We start from the raw sequence: 20,908 nt of genomic DNA on the forward strand, positions 1-20,908 counted from the left end.
CAAACGGATTCAATGGACATGGCATGACATGACTCGTGAATGGCCCATCTGTCATGACTTGGCCAAGTTCTCCTGCTGGGTCCAAGGTGGTCAGGTCATTCTGTAAGGAAGTGGTGGTGGAGGACCCAAGCTAAGGAGACCGGGCAAGGTGGCAGAAAAGTAAAACATTTAATAACGTAAAAAACGACAAAACCCATGGCAGCAACGAAAAGGTGGCCTATCGAGGAAGAACTGAAAACCAGACACTTAAATAGACTAAGGTATTTAACTGAAACAAAGACGGCTGTGAATCTTGACAAGCCTGAAACTGATGTGAACAAGGGCTATTCAAATCATAACTTGACCAAAACCCACAATATATCTGACAAAAACCAAATCCTCACATATTCAGTAGATTAATATTACGGACATATTAACGATAGCACAAGTTTAACCACCCAATTTTCCAAGGATCTTTACATTTTTCTCTACTCCTCTTAAGCTTACATCGTTGGCCATCAACAAAGGTAGGCTATAAAGCTTAAAAGAACATTATTTGACTGCTGGATAAAGCAAATGTTTGAATAAAACAGTGTCATGAGGATCTTAGGAAACACAATGACCCATGAATTTTAGCATTCTTCTCCTGTCCTCCTGAAAGCAGAGCCCGGATGCCAACGCTCCATAGACACCAATGAAAGACCATCAGTCTTATTTGTGTCCAGAAGTCTGAAAGAAGACTGTTAGCACTCAGTTATATTGAGTTTACATAGGAATTTAAAAAGCCAAACGGCTTAAAGAGTTATTTGTTTGACTTGTGGCCATGGTGCAGTAAATGTATTGCAGAGTTTTGTAAGAGAAATGCCTCACCTGCTAAAGAAGAGTCAAGGGTAAGCTTTCTTTATCTACTTTTCTTAGCTGAGCAGGAAGCTACTGAAAACATCAGTTTTTAAAATTGTTATTAGAAGTGAGGCAGTTACACATTTAGAGGTGGGTAGCTCCACTGTTCTGGGTCACAGAATAGAGGAGTTTAACTAGTGACCGTTTTCTACTTGGTGAAGGGGCCACCAGTTACCAATATTTGACATGATCGCATTTGTCAATCGCGGATTTTCTCATGTATATTGATGTAACTTGAATTTACACGGATCACTTGCGGGTCGTGCACAAAATAGGCCAGACGCCAAAACGATCTGCTGCACGGGGCGCACATTCCGCGGTGCTCCACGTCTGGTATGAACCACTCCATTGGTTAACAAGGATGCAAAATGGAAGCGGCCTCCGTTCTGCGCTGCTTCGTGGCGCTTCTGCGTCCAGTGTGAACCAGGCGTTACATGCCGCAGATCCAGTATGTATGAAGCTGATTCGCCTTTTTATTTAAAGGACTAAATTCCAACTGAGTTTTTTGGTAAGCGGATGTAACCTCACACTACTCCTAGATAAGGTGCTGTTGAGTTGGCAAGTGTTACCCCTAGGCTCACATTGCATCCAGGTCATCTGCTGTAGCCAGACCCCTCTAGTGTCCGCACTGGAGCCTGATCATATGCAGCGTGAGCCCAGCGTTATGGCTCTGATTCGGATGTGAGCATCCACAAGAAGCCGGTCCAAAGATCTGAATAAGTGAAAATACTTTTTTTCCTTTTGGTTGACTAAAAACAAGACAAGCAACTGCACTTTTTAAGCAAAGACCCTTCAGTTACTATTAGTTTTTTATTTATTTTTTTCTTTGGTCTGGCTAATCTAGATTTAGAACGATGCTGAACAAGGCAAAACGAATTTACAAATCAATAGATGCAATCTAAAACGCCTATAAAACGTGACTAAAATACTGCCATCATTTGTCACACACAGTCTTGACATTACAGCAGCAATTGTGAGCATTGATAGGTAATAGTTTAATGTAAAAAGCAAAAAACACAGAAACCCTGGAAGAATATAAGAAATTAATTCCAGCAAAATCTTTACCAAGATTAAAGATGGTAATCTTCTGGCTACAAGGTAAAATAACAAACATCTATAGCAGCTTAAATTGACCCAGTAATTTAATTTATGACCAGATAACAAGAGTAGTGTAAAATGTTCATTATCATTCTTTTTATATTATTCATAGATAAAGAGGATACAAACAAAACAGGAGCCTTAATCAGCTAATGCTAAATTATATAAACCTAATCAGGGTTATTATGCTTTACTGGAATAAAAAATAGAAACTTAAAAAAACAGCAACCGGTAAAACAGTTTTCTATTAGCAAAAAAATAAGCAAATTTATGTTTAATGATAGAATCTTGAGCTGCTTCTGTTTATGTATAGATGATGATTGACATTTTTCTGTTTCTTATCTGATCTTTTAAAAAAAAATAAAAAAAAAAAAAGGATAACTGTCTAGATTTTACATTCAGGACTAATTGTGTTCAGTTGCTCTAATGTCTGACATCATTTTATCATCACTCCATGTTTAAAGCTGCCTAATTAATGTTGACTTCAAAGTGGAACTTGATGTGAAAGTCATTCAGAACGTTCAAACGGGTCAGGGTTTGTACCAACAACCTTTGTTGCAATACAATGGACTTGCTGTGAGCCTTTGGGTTGTGTTGTGTGTATCAACTGGAGTCAAGATAGCAAAGCTGGCATTGATATAATAACTTTAAATACAAATATTTCTCTTTACCTGAGCATCTATAATGCCACCCTCATAAAAGCTGTCACTGGTTTAATCAGTTTGATTGACAGCTCTGTTTCAGGGAATAAAACAGACAGTTATGTGACTAAATGCCGTCTGAATATTCACAAATGTATCGCTTAAGTGGAAACGGAACAAATGATATGGAAAGAGGTCAATGTTTCACATTTTTATCACTAATCAGGAAGGCATGTGTCTGCGTTCATGTGTGCATCATGAGCTGCATAAATCTCTTGTTGTGTGCATGCTCACATTTATGTGTCTGCCTTTGTGGATGGTGAAAACTGTGTCAGAGGTCACCTCTGGTAATGAAAGATCGCCATGAGGCAGAGCCAGCGGCCTTGTGAAAAATCCAGACTCATGAGCTCCTTTACAACCCCCAACCCCCCCCTCCATCCGCCCGCCATCAACCGCTTAGCGGGGAGTGTTGCCACAAGGTCAAGGCAGCCGCGTGAGTTCAAAGAGAAGGAAACAGATAGAATGAGTGAGAAAAGAATCAAGGGACTGACCTCCAACGACCATCTACAGCAAAGCTTTGTATTTCCTAAATTAAACCTCCGCCGTGTGTTGTTCTGACAGTTGTGAACAGCAGGCAGTGCAGAGACACAGTGGAATAGGGGCTTTACAGCTAAGGATAGCACATTTGTACACGCTGCTGTAAGGTTAAAGAGTCTAATAGTTGGTTTGAAAATTCATGAAGTCATTCAAATTTATCAAATATCCTTTTTTTGTTGTTTGCTCAAGATCATACATGTACTTGCTATGTCGGAGTTCATAGAGACAATTTTCTTTAGATGAAAACCAGCGGTTTGAAAATGCTCGATTTATGACGCAGCAACTGCCAAGGGCCAACTTCTCTGCTACAGTTCTGAAGCATCCACTTGCAGAGAGATATATCCATTAACATCTTCCTCATCTGAGCAGCGATCTGGCTTAAAACTGTCTGGATGGATATCTCTGATACTTCTTACTTCCTGTTGTTGCTATGCTAATGTTAGCTTGGGCTTGTGAGGAGCTGTAAGCTAACGGGAGAGGGTGTAAACAAAGGGTTGATGGGAAATTAATTGAGCTAATTGTATTAAAAAACGACACAGGCTTTTTGATTTTGGCTAAAAACTCCCTAATCATAATTATTCACCACTGGGAACAATTTTACAAGAGAAAACAGATTTTGTTGGAGTGGGACTTTAAGCTGTTTGCCTTTTTTTATGACTGTAAATGTTTGTGCATGACTCTGTGATATGAAGCGTCTGCTTTGTCATTCTGCCGTGTGGTGCCTCCGAAAAGAGAAAATCTTATCAGTTGAAAACATAGAGGACTGTGGGAAAGCAGTTTGTGTGTTTCCTTTGCATAGGCATGAGGATTTAATCTGTGAGCCAACTCTGGCAGTGAGCTAAGTAAGCAAACCAAAAGAAAATCAGAGGAGATGAAGAAAGGACAGTCGCCTCTCACTTGTTTTATTCAATTATTTGTGTTAATTGTCTTTAATGCACTGTTTATTATTGTAATTTACCATCATTCTCTCCGTGTCTTCTCATTGTTTTCTATCAATTCGTCCTCTTGGCTTAAAGCTTGGATCCACCTCTTCCTCGTTCTGGCCAGGCTTGTTAGAGGCAGCTGTTGTTGCTTCTTGGCCGGCGGAAAACGAAAGTTCCTCCACACACACTCAAGCTACCCATCTGGAGAGGCATTAGTGGCAAAGATCACTTGTGCACCAATTCTCACACACTCAGCCAACACAGATGTCAACAAGGTTTTCAAACTGTTCATTTCATATTGCATGTTAGATAATCAGATGTACAAAGATACACAAGAGCCATTTCCTCTTCCTCAGTGACCCCGTTTGAATAGGAAATAGAAGTTAGTGTAACCTCTTTTATACCAGTCCAGATGCCAAACACACTTTTGTGCATGTTGACATATTTCACACACATCAGAGCTTCTGTTTCTCTCTTTTTTTTTTGGTGTCACTTATTATAAAACACTTCACAAATGGGATCAGAGTTGAACTTTCCTGATGGAGAACATGTGTCACTAAACATTGTCGCAATGGGAGAGGAATCTCAATGTGGCACTGCTGGCTGGCCTTGAAGTTGTCTCAAGTGATTGATTCCATCTGTCCTGATATGAACGATGAAGGATGCTCTTCCTCCTCGTGCTTTAAGCCAAACCGTTTTCATCTTCCAGCCTTTCAACCTCTAACCCCGTATTTCTGATTTTCCCTACTTTTACCCCTCAGTTTTAGGGATTTAAACACAACCTTAATTATAAAGCAAAGGCTATTTCCTCACGTATTATTATAGAAAATACATTTCCTTTTAATTACCCTCTGGTTCAAGTGTTGATTTCTTATGTAATCTGTCAAATCACATTTGTGTGAAATGTTAGTCATTATTAGTCAAGTAATTTCAAAATAATAATCCCGAAGTTCTATTGCTGATGCAACAACAAACACATAATAAATACATATAAAAAACTTAGCCACTTATCCCCACTGAACCTCAAGGTCATGAACTGTATATATTAAATGTTTCTAGTATTGCTGCCTTCAAGACAAAGTTCACAAATGTGATTCCAGGAAGTGGAACCACTTTTGCCGTTTTACAGCTCCACAGCGATGAGCTACTCTGGTTCCTGCTGGGACCACTTTTGCCTTTCACCTTCTGAATCGTTTCCATCTTCCTTCTTCGATCCATGATTTTTTTTTTTCCTGCAGCTACTCATTTTCTTACATTCATTTAGCACTGCAGCTTTCCTGTCCATCACTTAAATGGCCTGTTGATACATCAACATTCTGTTCGTTTGAATCCTAAAGTCCCACAGAAGAAGTTATTTTCTACCACCACAGGGCGGCTTCCCTGTTTGACCTTGGAGATTTAGATATGTACACACCATAGATGGTTTTTGTAAAAATCTAAGAATGTGGATGATCTATATTTATTTTTTTAATTAGTAAAAAAAGCAAAATAATGTGATGTTAAATCTTCACAAAGGCGTGATCTTAAGGTCAGAATTGGGCATCTATGTTCACTTTTATTACAATTCTTTGAAATCTGACATCTTTCAAAGGGTAACACAACAGCCCAAATTTGAAAAATGCAAATGTGGTTTGGATCTATGATCAAAAGTGGGGTTAGCTTAGCTAATAAAGTCACTGTCTTCAAAATGGAGAGGGACACAGAGCAGTGATGCCAGTTTCTTAACAAAACTTTCTGTCCACCTTTACAGTAACTCGTAGTCCAGACTGAAGGGGACCCGCGTCTGAGTGGTAAAATGTTGCTAGCATGATAGCTAAGCTAATTAAGGCTAACATATTAAAAACAAAAAATCCCAGAATGAAACATTCATTACAAATCCATCACCAAGACAGTTTGCTGGATTCAATGCCAAAGTCCACTCAACCACTGTTGCCTTGTGTTTTCAATGAATCTGTATATTTCTTAATGGAAGTTTTTAATGAAAATGACAAAAAAAAAATGGCAGTATTTCCATCGGTCTTAATTGGTTGGTCGAGCCTGTTGGTTTGTCTGTAGAAATATTCCATTAGTGTTGAATTGGCAAATTCAAATCCTTTTTTTCTGACATCTTGATGAGATGCAGGCCATTTCCATTTAAACAAAAACAGCAGTCTAATTTGGGATGAATAACGTCTTTGTCCATTGTCTCCTACAACAGCAAAAAAAACATAACACTGGCGCAAGACAACACACTTCCCTCTCCAGAGCCATCCCTATGATGCTCATAAACCCAAGAGTGGAATGAGGGATGGGTTATAAATGTTATTAAAGACATTTTTGTCAATGATTGTTGGTTAGAGAAGCACGCTAAAGATCTTTCTAGGAATATCAACAAACATTTATTTCCAATTTGAAATAATGATTAGATAATTGTATTTAATATATCCCTTGAGTGCAAGAAATCTTTGGAGTTGAGATAAAATAGAGTCGTAAAACTGCCATAATAGTTTAAAGCGAGGTTCAGGGGAAGATGAAATTTAGAGGAAGATACGGTGAGCCAGTTTGTACACATTAAAGCAGAGGAACCCAGACAAGCTTATATGTAGAAAACCCTGCTGTTGTAAGTAATTTTCAGATGCAAAAGGGATCACGTTTTTCTAAGTTTGGAAGATAGTTTTTAATTGTCTGTTATAATTAACACAGAGTGCAGGCGTAACTGTCTTTTTTTTCCTCTATGAAAGCACTGTTGACTACTGCAGATAAGAGTTCAAAGCACTCTGAGAGAAAAAAAAAAACGACTGATGCTCCGTAGTTGCATGTGCGTGCCTGGTGTCTTTAGTCCAAATGTTTCATTTAAAAATAAATAAAACAATTTCCCGAATTGTTCTCACATCCCTTCTAACTCTGACACCCGTCACCACTGAACTCCGTGTCGTGGTGAGTTCAGGGACAATTGGACATTAATAAACAAGTTTGTTTGACTATTTAAAACTGGTATAGTGGAATTGGAAAAAACAAAAAAAAAGACAAAATCTATTACATGTGCAGAATTTGTTTTGATTAATTTGATTTAAAAAAGAACAATATCAACTCCAGGGTTCCTAAATGTAAAAAAATAAAAATAAATAAAACATGACAGCATGTTGCCCATTTTATTTTATTTTTTTAAATTAATATTGCAAATGAATATCAACCTAAACATTGGTCACCCAGACTTAAAAAAATATCGCTATCCCATCAGCCTTGAAAAAGCACACAGTCATTGTGGGTCCATCACTTGCACCTTTCTAATTAGTGTGGCATTAGGTGGTGGTAAGATAGCATCACCCAAACAAATACTTCAAGATACACTTACCACACACACGGCAATCTACGCTCCACCATACGGGTGCGTGAGACTAAGGTTTTTAATCATTTTTTCACCCTGCTGGACAGAACTGGTCAACTCTATGTTTAATCAGAACTGCAGTTCTTCAGTCTTTGTTCATTTTGGTTGTTATACTGGGGGAACTGGGTGGATAGTGGGACAAACCAGGGGAGGGAAGGGTGTTAATTTTGAGTAAATGTCTTGTTTGTGTACGTTTGTTTTTTAATACTTTTTTTTTGTGCTTTTTACTTGCTTTTATGTACAGCGCGTTGTGTTTTCAATCTGAATGAAAGGTGCTATACAAATGAATAAAGTTTGAGTATATATATTGTATATATATATATTGAGTATATCATATAAATATAGTTTAAAATTTAAGCAAACTGAGAATTCATGATATCAGCAACAGGAAAATAAAGTATTTGACTTTTTATAGAGCCCAATGAGCTCAGTTCTTTTGGTCATGACCAAAAGAATGAGGTCCCGAATACAAGCGGTCAAAACGAGCTTCCTCCATAGGGTGGCCGGGCGCTCCCTTAGAGATCACCTGCAGAGACCTCAGAGTAGAGCCGCTTCTCCTCCATATCAGGAGGAGCCAGTTGAGGAGGCTCGGGTATCTTGTCCACATGCTTCCTGGACGCCTCCCTGGGGAGGTGTTCCAGGGACTGGGCAGAGGCTCTGGGGAAGAACCAGGACACCCTGGAGAGACTACGTCTCTCGATAAGGCCTAGGAAAGTCTCGGGGTCCCCCAAGAGGAGCTGGAGGAAGGGACCGGGGAGAGGGAAGTCTGGCCATCTTTGCTTAGACTGCTGCCCCCGCATCCAGTTTTAGATAAGCGGAAGACGATGGATGGATAATGCTATAGTAAATTCCTCTCTAAGTGAAAATACTTGAGGTATAGAAGAACACAAGAGAAGAGGAGACTAGTCCATGTGGATCTATTTGTACATTTATGAACATTATAAATCTCACTTGAAGCCAAACCCATTCAACTCAAAGAGCTATTCTTATGCTTCAACTGATGTGCATATGAACGTATTCTGACTGGAACAGGCAAAGCCATACATCATCATTTTGATGTGTGAAAAGCCTTGCAAACATCAATGGTGATTACATGGTGATGATTCCCCTAATTTGCATTTTTATGAGGCCAAATGACTCAGACAAGTATTAACTCGGTTACACTTTATAGAGTATTTATCTCTGTTTCTGTCTTTTGATTTTTGTTTTCGTCTTTTCTAGCACATGGAGGCGAATCTATTTACACGGAGTCAACAGGGAGACAGCCAGAAGAAAACCCCTCAAAGCCCCCGCCAGTGAGGGTGATAGGGGGCTCGCCATCTGCCTTCTGGCTTCAGTCTTGCAGCTTCGCACTGCTTTCCGCTGGACTTGGCTTGCAGTGGATGCTCTTGTGAAGACAGCCCTGTCTGTGCCTCCACCTTTCATCCACGCTCCCCCTCGGAACCCAACCCGTGCACGGAACTCAAGTCATAAACATGTCACTATTTTATTTCTCACTTCTGTCATCAGCCGACGGATGCTAAAGGAGGCAAGAGAGAGAAATGTCAAACGAGGCGCCATGTGGACAGCATTAGGAACCTGCAGATAGGTGGCCTACATCGACAGCATCATCAACGGGGCTGTTTGCACAAGCTGATTGCATGCTTGCTCATCTACAAAGAATTATACTTACTGCTTCCAAAACGCTGTTTGGAGCTAGACTTGTATGCGAAGGAGCCCTGGAGCTCCATGATCAACTCACCCACACACCTTTTGTGATTGAGGAGGCAAAATTCTTAAGAACATTTGCAGAATTTACACACAAAATAACAGAAAAAATGTCTTCTTTTTTTTTATTGCTTATGTAAGCTACAAACCTCATCACAGCATTACACCATTTGCCAGCCAGGTATTAGAATTCAGATCATTTTAATGCTAAACTCATTCCTTTTTTAGGGATTAAGGAATCCATGATAGACTGGTCGATCAATCCCAGGTGCCTGTCCCAGAACAGCAGATTTGATATGCTCTAATGGCTGTGTACCGTCACAAGGATTAGAATGTAATGAGTTCACAGATTCGGCACAGGCTTGACTGTGGGTCTAAAAATACTGTGCAGATAAATGAGTTGTGTGTTACTGTATGAAAGTCATGTATATATGTGGAAAGATTTAATGGAATGTATGAGGGGAAAAAAAACTGCTCTTAACTGGTTAAGCTATTTGATTTTTTTGTTTTACTTAGCTAATAAGCAGGCTCAACTTGCTGGTTCACACTGCTCATCAGTCTGTACAAATAGAAATAAAATGCAACGTTTTCCACCCAAAGTCAGTAAACGAATGGATGTTTTTTGGAAAAAGTTAGAGAAGAGTTTGCACATTGTTGTGTTTTATGTTTGTCGTGCTTCCTGGTATGTGTTTGTTGAATTGCACATGGCTACCACTTATAACCTATAAGTTACCAAATTAAAAATTCAGGCCCTCCAAAGTACATTTACTGCAGTTTTATAGTTTTCCGGCATGATACTCTCTTCACCCTGTCAATGGTTTCCACATGACGAGACAGAGCAGCAGATGCAAATAAACTGTCGTTCAAAAGGTTTTGTTGAACTGTTCCAGTGGCTGTGACTTTTTCAGTTTTAGTCCATTATTTCATCATTTATTGTATAACTTTTTCTGGAAATTTCAGTTTTTAAAACTATGTTGCATGAAAATGACTCTTCTGGTTATAGAACTCCTTTGTTTACATGATTTTTTTTATTTTATTTTGTGCATCAGATAATCCTCTGAATGAAATTAAATGCATGGTGGACGATAACAACAAAAACTGAAAAAGTTAACTGCCTTAAATAAATTAAAATGACCTGCTTGGCTAGTTCTGTTATATTCTGCAGACAATTCCTCCCAAAATGATCAGATCCTTGAATCTTCATCACCTTCACTCCTACATCTTTGTATGTGTAAAAATGCACATAATTTATGTCATTTGTTACTGAATTTGCTTCTGATTTTGTGTCTTTTGTTTCAGTACGATACAGTGTAGCTGAGCTCTATTAAAAGTGCTCTGCACTGTTTTTGTGTCTTTTTCTGAATCAAATGAGTGTAAATAACAGGTTCACACATATACAGTTAAGAAAATGTTGCTTAAGCGTGCACAGTGACATGTCCATCGCTCCCATATTGTGTTTGTTAGGGTGTGACATCTGTTTGTTCATGTTATGTAACTTTTTTGTTTAGCTGCAGTCATCTCCCAACTCATCTGCTAATAACTGGAAGCACAAACAGAATGTTTTCATTTGTTCCAAGCTGTCAAAATTCACATTTCTGTGTCCAGCCTTTCATATTTCAGAATTAACATCTTTTATTTTTTTAAGTCCCACTTCGATTGGTTTTTAATCTATTGTAAAAGAGTTCCCATTAGTCTTTTAATTATGATTTTGTCACTTTTAGCCACCATTGACTATATAATAGAACTGGACTGCGCAAGTGACCCATAGTAAATGTCTTGCTTCCAGCTGTGATTGGTCCATGTTGGTCTGAGTCTACGTTTCTACTCCAACTACTCTTTCCAATCAGTAGTGAGCAAGTTAAAAGGCCACACCCCTTCCTATGTCAATCAAACGCTTCCAACGTTTGACGTGAGGCCCCCTACTTTTATTGAGGCATCTGATTTGGTCATTTGAATAACTTGAACTGTAAAAAGTGAAACATTGTGTCAGTTAACAAAAGTTCTGTAATGTGTAACATTTAAAATGATTAGCTTTCTTGTTTTGTGAAGAGAGGTGGGTTTTCGTTATGTCTATGTTAGTGTTGTTTTTGTATCAGAAAATGGAAAAGAAAACAAAAAAAAATGAGTTTGAAAAAAAGAAAATTAGTTTTCAGCAAATCAAATTTTTAAACTGATGGCTCACTCAACTTAAAAAATCATTTCGACAAGAAATACTATTTTTAAATGTAACAAATTACACAACTTGTTAATTGATCCATTCACTTTTTACAGTGTGCACTACCGTAAAAATATAATTAAAAAACAAAAATGCCATGAATTAGTTAAAAAGATGCATCAGAGTAAGAATGGTTTTCTGGCCAACACAATGACTGAGTAATAGTTTATTTTTTTCTCAATAGAAGTCTGTGGTATCTCAGCTTTTTGGGTTCAGCGAGTACTTCCTATTTGGAATGTGAGGAGGGAGGAGTCACTCAGTCCAGTTTTCATATACAGTCAATGGTTTATACACTTATCCACTAGCTTACAGCGCCTCATACCCCCAACCTAATATTACTGGTGAAGCAAAAACTGAAAGCAATATTGGAGCCATCCAGCTGCACAGTTTTGAGCCAGCTAGAAAACCAAAGACATACAATCATCGTCTTTAAATGATCATAAAGCCTTTTAAAGACAGTGAGATTTTCATATTTAGGCTACAACTTTTCCATGTAAATACCGATCTTACCTACGCAGTCACAAATAAGACAAACTGTCTCAAGCTGACCTGCTCTTGGGAGGTTTTTGTTAAATGTATGTATCTGATCATGCAATGGCAAAAGACTGTGGGTGTGCAGAAAACTTTAATAGGGGTGGCACCAAATGACACAGTCGACAGTTATGGATGAAAGATGACCAGATGAACCTGCACTAAAGGAAGACCTTTCTTCTTCATTAAGCTCCTCTTTTTGAAGTAAAGCATTTTCCTAAAAGAGGCAGTAAATCTGTAAATTTACTTGTATTGAAGTGTGTTCACATTATCAAGGGCTGGTTTTGTGTGCGTGGAACACCACACCTTCACTCTCTAATGACTTCACTTGTGCTATTAAGTTTGGAAGGAGATACTGCAGATACATTTTTAGCCAAATGGGGGAAGAAAACTTCATTACAGCCAATGGTGATGCTAATTTTGTCCCCCTTGTTAAATTATGCAGGTGTTTATCAATAATTGAATTTGCCTGTGCTTTGGAGAAATGTGACACTGTTCTGAAGAGGAGTGTGGAGGACGTGATTTGATTAACTCTGGTGTTGTTTAATGTTTATTCAAACTGAAAGGTTAGATTGGGGGTAAAACATTTTCTTCTGCAATGTCACTTCTGACGTTGCTGGCTTTATTAAAAAAATATTTTCAAGCTCTTCTCCACAATTCAGTAAAATGACTACAAGTTAGAAAAGAAAAAGCAGCTTTGGAGGACTAACAAAAAACATATTTATATCTTAACTCATGATTAGAAATAAAAGAGAGTTTTAAAAAGTTTTATATAAGGGACTAGAACTTTTCTTAGATTTTTAAATATATTTTTAAAAAGTCAAAGAATGAACATTTACGGTCCAAATAGAGATGATCCCCATTTTTTTAAAAAAGTCTTTGACTTATTACCAGATGACAATAACTCAAATATTATAATTGCTGGAGACCTGAATTGCTATCTTGATCCCTACTTGGATAGATTGTCCTCACGCCCACCTCCAGAAATTGCATCTGTACAACTCCTTAATAATTTACTAAAATCTAAAAATCTAGTTGACATTTGGAGAATTCAGCACCCCACAGACAGAGATTTTTCCTTTTACTCCAATGTCCACAAATCTTACAGTAGAATAGACTATTTTTTCACAAGCTCCAACCTGATCTCTCGTATTCCTAACACTAAATATCATAATATATTGATTTCTGACCATAGCCCTGTCACAGTATCCTTAAATCTGTCACTCCCCAAGAAGGATTATTCCTGGCGATTTGATCCAACCCTTCTGGGCGACACCAGATTCACTAAAAACATTACTACCAAGCTGAAGAACTTCATAGAAATTAATGACAACGGTGAAGTCTCAGACTCCACACTTTGGGAAACTCTGAAAGTTGTGATGCGCGGTGAGATCATCTCATACACTTCTTCCCTTAAGAAAGAAAGAGAAAGGCGTCTTACAGAAATTAAAAGTGCTCTCTCTATTTTGGAGAGGACATACCAAATTTCTAAATCATCAGATGACTACAAAGAAATATTGAAGCTTAAATATGAATATAATGGCATAATGAGCAGCCAGATTAGCAATTTACTCTTAAAATTAGGACAAAAACACTTTGAATTTGGAGATAAACCTGGAAGACTGCTGGCACGGCAGCTCAAAGGTACTCAGGCCTCCAGAATGATTCACAATATTAAATCCAAGACAGGCACTCTCCTAACTAACCCAGCAGATATTAATCTCTGTTTCAAAGAATTTTACTGTGACCTTTACTCTTGTAAACATAAAGTCACACAATCTAATCTTGACAATTTTTTTGATTCCCTCTTTCTCCCAAAGCTGAGTGACACTGCCAGAGATCACCTAAATTCTGATTTTACATTACAGGAACTTGTCACTGCCATAAAATCATTTCCATCAGGCAAAGCAGCCGGGCCTGATGGCTTCGGCTCTGAGTTCTATAAGAAGTTTTGTGATACCCTTGCTCCACTTTGTCTTAGAATGATACATCACTCTATAAAAGAGAATATTTTACCAAAAACCCTTTATGAAGCCAACATTTCTCTTATCTTAAAGAAAGGCAGAGACAAAACTGATCCCGCTAGTTTCAGACCAATTGCATTACAAAACTTTGACCGTAAGATAATTACTAAAATTCTAGCGACCCGATTAAACAAGCATCTGACCTCTATCATTCAACCTGACCAAACTGGATTCATCCCAGGCAGACTTTCTTTTTCGAATGTTAGGCGCCTCCTTAATACAATTTATGCTGACCACAGTGGTGTCGATGGGGCAGCAATTCTGTCCCTAGACGCACACAAAGCCTTTGACCAGATTGAATGGCCTTATATGTTTGAGTCATTACGCAGGTTTGGGTTGGGTGAGTCATTTATATCCTGGGTAAAACTAATATATGCTAACCCAGTATGTTCAGTTCTTACCAATGGTGATAGATCTGCTCCGTTTCCTTTACAACGCTCAGTACAACAAGGTTGTCCTCTATCCCCAGCCCTCTTTGCTATTGCATTGGAACCCCTTGCCACAAAAATAAGAGCACATTCATGTATAAGGGGTCTTCAAGTTGCAGGACAAGAAACCCTTATTAGTTTATATGCCGACGATGTAATTATTTACCTACGGAACGCAGAAGAATCAATTCCCCACCTCCTCAATGTAATTTCTTCTTTTGGTGGAATATCTGGATACAATATTAATTGGTCAAAAAGTGAATTCATGCCCCTATCCACTACATACACTCCAGGCTTTCTTGAAAGTGTTCAGTTTAAGCTGGTTGACGATCACTTACACTATCTTGGTTTGGTCATTCCTAAAAATCCTAAATTAATATTTAAATTAAATTTTGCTGAATTTGTACTTAAACTTAAGCAAGATATTGAAACCTGGAAAATTCTCCCACTATCAATGATTGGTCGTATAAATTCTATAAAAATGATCTCTCTTCCCAGATTCCTATATTTATGTCAAAATCTCCCAATTTACCTTACTTCGGCCTTCTTTAAAGATCTTGATTCAATTGTCCTTTCTTATGTCTGGAATAACAAAAATGCCAGAATTTCAAGGGTCCACCTACAAAAACCTAGAATAAAAGGGGGGCTAGGCCTACCGGTCTTTAGGCACTACTACTGGGCAGCCAATATTAGGGCGTTGATGTTTTGGCGACAGGGAGCCTTGGACAGCTTGACCCCTGCGGCCCCCCTGTGGCTCAGGATGGAGGCCAATTCTGTAAATGATTCCTCTCTGCCGGCTATGCTTTTTTCTAAGTTCGAAAAACCTGAGGCTCTGAAAGATCTGCATTTTGTGTTGAAACAGTCTGTTAAGATTTTAAACCAAGTTAGGACCTTCTTGGCATTGCCAGAAACCTCTATATACACACCTATATGCTATAACCACTCTTTTTCTCCTCCTTGGCTTGACAAATCTTACCATGATTGGAGAAGAAAGGGTTTAATTTCAATCAAAGATCTGTACACTAACGGGGATTTTTCATCATTCAGTCAGCTCCAAGAACAATACAACTTGCCTAACTCACACTTCTTTCGTTACTTACAAGTCAGGCATTACATCCAATCAAAAATACATAATTTTGGGAAACTTCCTGTGGTACATGAGATTTTTGATGTACTAAGGAGCCCGCCGGACTCCAGGCATCTCATTTCTAAAATTGTACATTTGTTTGATGACTCTATGGTGGCACACACTGTGAAAATTAGGGATGCTTGGAGGGAGGAGCTAGGAATTGAATTATCTGACTCAATGTGGGATCGGTGTTTGTCTAGGGTTCATTCTTGCTCTGTTAACTCGAGACATCAACTAATTTTATTTAAGACTGTCCATCGATTGCACTACTCCAAAGCTAAGCTGCACAGCATTTATTCTTCAGTTTCCCCCTTTTGTGACAGATGTAAGGTATCAGAGGGCACACTGTCTCATACTTTCTGGTTCTGCTCTTCCCTAACTGGATACTGGTCCAAAATCTTTGACTGGTTTTCTAAGGCCTACAAAACACCTCTCCGTCCTGAAGCAGAACTTGCCATCTTCGGCTGCTCACAGACAATCAAGAACATCCCTGCAACAATGCAGCGACCTCTGGAACTGGGAATGATAGTGGCCAAGAGACTCATACTACAAGAATGGAAATCCCCTGTTGCTCCTTCTTTCCAACAATGGATCACTGATATGCTCTCTATCATACAAATGGAAAAACTCAGATATTCAAGAAACTGCTCTTTAACCACTTTTCCAGATACCTGGGGACCATTTCTCTCTCATCTGGAAGCGGTCAAATTGGATTGAGGCCAAAATAATTTGGAGGGGGAGAAGAAAGTAAAAAAAAAAAAAAACCCTGACTGGTTGTATCCTGCCTACCTTCTGTATTTATTGTTTATTTTTCTTTGGAACTGACAATGCTTTGCACACATCTGAGCCTATGTTCGTTTGTGTTTTGTTTATGAATGAAAAATGCAAATAAAAATAATAATTAAAAAAAAAAAAGTCAAAGAATGCTCTTTTAAAATGAAATCAAGCAGTGTTGCAAAATATTTTTATAGAATAATTTATTCATTTAGTACCTATTGTGATTCCATAGATTTGTCATTTTTTCTCTAAACCAAGCAACATACTATAAAATAACAAAGAAATTCACTAGAACACACAATTCTCTGATATAATCTAAAGCAACAGTCATTAATGCCATTTAAAAATCACTGTGCAAACACAAAGCCTTATCTACAGGCTGCACTGACTTCTTCTTTCAAAAGCCTGGTTACTATTTAGTTATATCAGTGCCGCTGGGTAATGTGATTTTAATTTAGGAGTTCAAAAAAGAGCACTTTTTTTCTATGCTAAATAAGATGCATTCAAGGCAAGAAGAGAAATTCAAAGGTCATTTATGCATTTTTTAACAAGACAATGCAAATGAACTGTTGCTTTAATTAAGAAGGCTTTGTAATTAAGAAGGGTACCCTGTTGGAAACGGTGTTAGGTTGGCCATTTTAGTTCCCTGACAAGCTGGTTTATGAAAAGAATTTAATTCTGGTTATTTCTATCATTTTATATTTAATAACTTGTGTTTTTCCACAATGGTTTTATCTACAGTGACCTGCCCCTTAAACATACGTATACATTTCAAATTACCACATGAGTTAAAACTATAAGATATTTATGTAAAGGTGTGTCATGGTGAAAGTTAAACTGTTCTGTCAAGATGTTCCTACAAAGGCAGAAATGAACAAGCTTATGAATATTTTACATGGCACTTTGTGGTTCTGGAACAACAATAGAGGGGATGACCTCTGATTGGAAGGTTGGAGGTTCGACTCTATGTGCCCATATCAAAATGTCTTTAGCCTAGTAGTCTTGAATGACCACCATCAAGCTATGTACACGCTGGGCATTTGACTCTCGCTTTTTGAATGTGACGTTTAGCCTATGATGTTCACACTAGACAAGCAAGGAGGGGCTTTTTCTTTTTCTTTTTTTACTGTTAACCAGCACATGTCTGTTACTTAAAGTTGGAGGAGGCTTGGTATAAAATGTCGTATCAGAGCAAATCTCGCAATTCTGGCATGAAACGGTCGGTTCATTGCTAGCGGTCTTGCAATAGTGGTTATATATAACCATCATGTCAGGGGAGTGGCCTCAGTTTTTCGTCATTAGTAAAACAAACGCAGATTTTGTCAGTATCATTGTGTTTGGGTTTACCGGATTAATCAAATCCATTTGTCTCTACCAAATTTGAGTCTCCGATTGATCAAAATTCAACTTAGTTCAACCTAAATTTCAATTGCTGCACGTTTTGTAGGTAGAGCCCAAAAAAAGTCTTAAACTCTTGCATAGAAACTTTTAAACTCTTAAGTCCAAAACGCACATTTACATAGATTTGTCATTGAATGCACATTGCTGAGGGCAGTGTGATCGTAGCTCCAGTGTGTGAACAGTAATTTTGACTGTAAAGTGCTTTTGGGCTCCTAAGCAGCCCGGGGTCTTTTAATGTTTTTTACCGTTTTACAATTTGCTCCAATATTTTATGTTTAAAACAGTTTATTTTTTTTCCTGAGCTGCCTAATATCCATCTTTTTAGAACACAGTTGCTTCTTTTTCTTCTTTTCTTCCAAAGATTTTCCATTATATCACACAACAATTCCACAATGAACCTGTAACTGTCCTAAGAATTGAATTCTGAGTGGTAAATGTTGGCATTTTTCTTTTATTGCAAAAATAACAACATTTAAGATCAAGCAGTTTTTTAAGTTTTATAGCAAAAGCAGAAAAAGAATTAATCCAACAACAAAACAAATACAAAGCTAAAACACTGAGGAAAAAAGTCTTAAAAATAAAAACAGATGAAGTTTCACTACACCATATACAATATCCCAAGAATTTTTATTCAAAATGCTGTTTCAACTATCTCCATAACTATCTATGTATGTTTTAGGTCAAAAACTTATAACCTAAAAGCCTTTTTGAAAAATTGCTGTTGATTTTTTAATGGTGAAGGGGGTTTTCATTCCTTCTACATCAGGGGTGTCAAACTTAATCGCACAGGGGGCCAAAATCGAAAACACACCTTAGGTCGTGGGTGTCCTGATTGGTGGTGGAGGATCCAAACGCAGGAGACCAGGCTTAGTGGTAAAAACTCAAACATTTACTAAATAACCTCAAACATGACAAAACCATGGGAGAAACAAACCAGTGACAGATCAGAGCAGATGACCTGACAATAAGGAATGTGAGTTCAGAGACTATTGAAGGTTAAAGACGGTGATAAATAAGTACATTCTAATTAACATCAGTGGTGTTGTTGAAATTATTTCAGTCTTTGAACCCATAGTTCCCACAGAAAGCACAATTTGACAAACATATTTTTGCAGTAAAGTCTACACTTGGACAGACAGGTCACCATCAAAGCATAAGCTGAAGTCAGACAGCAGAGCCTTCCAAGTCTCAATACTGTTTTAGCAATCAACCAGGGAAAGGAGAACTATTATTATTCCATAAGCATTGTCCAGGTGAATTCAAAAATCATCACACACCACTAATCTTATTTCAACACTCAGTCTCTCAGCTGCACATTTGTAATTGCACACACACAGTGCATGTAATCCTTTGAGAACGCTTTGTTTGTCACCATGAAACTGAGTGTGAGTCTGGCTATGGAGGGGAGATGAAAGTCCAAACCAAAGATTTGGGTCTCATACTTTCCTCATAATGTGGCTGCTAACACTGAAACTCCTTCATCCTCCCCTGACGGCGTTCCTAACAAAGCATCGCTTTGAAAGGGGGACGGCACTGGAAGCAATACAACTGACTGAGATTCAAAGACAAGAATTTCTTCAAAAAGGCTTGGAGATGATTCAGTGTCAGACGCATGAACACTTTTTAAGAAGCAGCGTGGTCACTGAGTGTAACTGAGAGTTTGGGGGACCTAAGGTCACAGCTGCTCAGCTGTCTGTCTGGGCTATTTAAAAACGGTAGCATACATCAGCGTTTTTGTCCCCTGGCGTCACCATATGCACACCTACACATTCTCACATAGAAAGACACAAATATGCACGATGAAAGGCAGACAAAAGAAAGACAATATTTATTCCTTTAGCAAAGAAAAGGCGTGGTATTAACTGACAGGCATGGAAGTTTGGGTAAAAACTTTATGAACTGACTGCAACCCTTTCTTTTTTTTTTTTTCAAAAGATGTATGAGAAATCAGCCTCCGCTCCAGACTGTTTTACCTTTTCAGAGAAAAGATGGCTGTGACAACTCGATGAAGGGAGCAAAACAAGGAAGAAAGCAGTGAAAACAGCTTTTCAGACTATTCAGTTTAGTGAAGGGTGTCCTGCAGCTCCTGGCTCTCAAGTGTCAGCTGGATCCATGTGTCTCTGTACACAGCTCCCTCTTCTTTTACAGCAGACTGATGTGTGCTGTCACTGCCAGTTCCAGATATGTCACCGTGCTTCGCGAGCCAATTAGTATTTTTCTCGGGGAGTTCTTGAGCTGACTTGTTTGAGTTCAATTAAACTCATTTTTCAGGTCTTAAGTATCAAAAAGAGCATCAACAGAAGTCAAATCCTCAACAAGGATGAAAGAACTTTGCTTTATTCCTGCTTGCTGCTGATTGCTCTCACTTGTCAATTGTGATTCTCATCATGTGCTGTTCTGCTGGATGTGGGCAGAAAAACAGCAGAACACATGGTGCCCCCCCCGACAGTTGCCATGAGACTGTTGTCATTTTCTGTCTAATGGTGGGAAAAACTGTTGCAGGGCAAAACACATCAGTTTGTTCCTGAGCGGTGACACGCAGTAAAGGCCCACGTGCGTCTACAAATCGGTCATGCATGCCAGGACTGTAAAGGTTTTTTTTTCGCATTGTACAAGTCATCCTGCGTGCTGGAGATTGCTGCCTGTGGCAAGTCATTCAGGAGAAACAACATCAAATATGAGGAGCCACTCAGCTGTGCAATAATTTCAGATCCTACAAGAATCCCAACTTATTCTTCCTGTTATGAAAGAAAAATACAGGCAACATTTCAACAACCACACCACAGGCTATGAGACGGAGCAGCTTGCCGCCATCGCTTTCAACCTCACGGTGAGGGCATTAAGGGTTTGTTCACAGGTTCTTTTGACTGCCAACACAGCAAGGGTTGAAGGCGCGCTAGACGTGTCTTTAGACAAAGTACAGCAGAAGCCGGGATATAATAAAACAAATTTTGTGTAAGAGTAAGATTTCCCCGCGTAGACGGCCCCTTTTCACATTTTCCGGAAATACAGGTAAAAGGTGAAATATTGCAAATATATCACAGTCACATTACTATGTCATGGAACTTCCTGGGATCTACATCAGGGATCCTATAGCATTGATTGCGGTCAACCGGTCGATCGCCAAAGAAGTGTGGGTAGATTGCGGACCATAAAAAATGAACATAAAAAAAGCATTAAAAAAAAAAAAA

At 38.5% G+C, this 20,908-nt stretch overlaps 1 protein-coding gene across 2 annotated transcripts in view; it reads left to right on the forward strand.

The window, feature by feature from the left end:
• gpc5c (glypican 5c) overlaps window positions 1-11,349 on the forward strand; it is a 122,266-nt gene extending 110,917 nt beyond the window's left edge. For both annotated transcript variants that reach the window (XM_024274056.2, XM_024274057.2), the window contains one exon: window positions 8,727-11,349. In XM_024274056.2, the coding sequence (XP_024129824.1) occupies window positions 8,727-8,899 (173 nt within the window). In that variant the 3' untranslated portion in view covers window positions 8,900-11,349. The remainder of the gene's footprint in view (window positions 1-8,726) is intronic.
• Window positions 11,350-20,908: the final 9,559 nt, after the last annotated feature.

This window comes from Oryzias melastigma, linkage group LG17 (assembly GCF_002922805.2).
Source record: "Oryzias melastigma strain HK-1 linkage group LG17, ASM292280v2, whole genome shotgun sequence".
In the NCBI taxonomy this organism is placed as follows: Eukaryota; Metazoa; Chordata; class Actinopteri; order Beloniformes; family Adrianichthyidae; genus Oryzias; species Oryzias melastigma.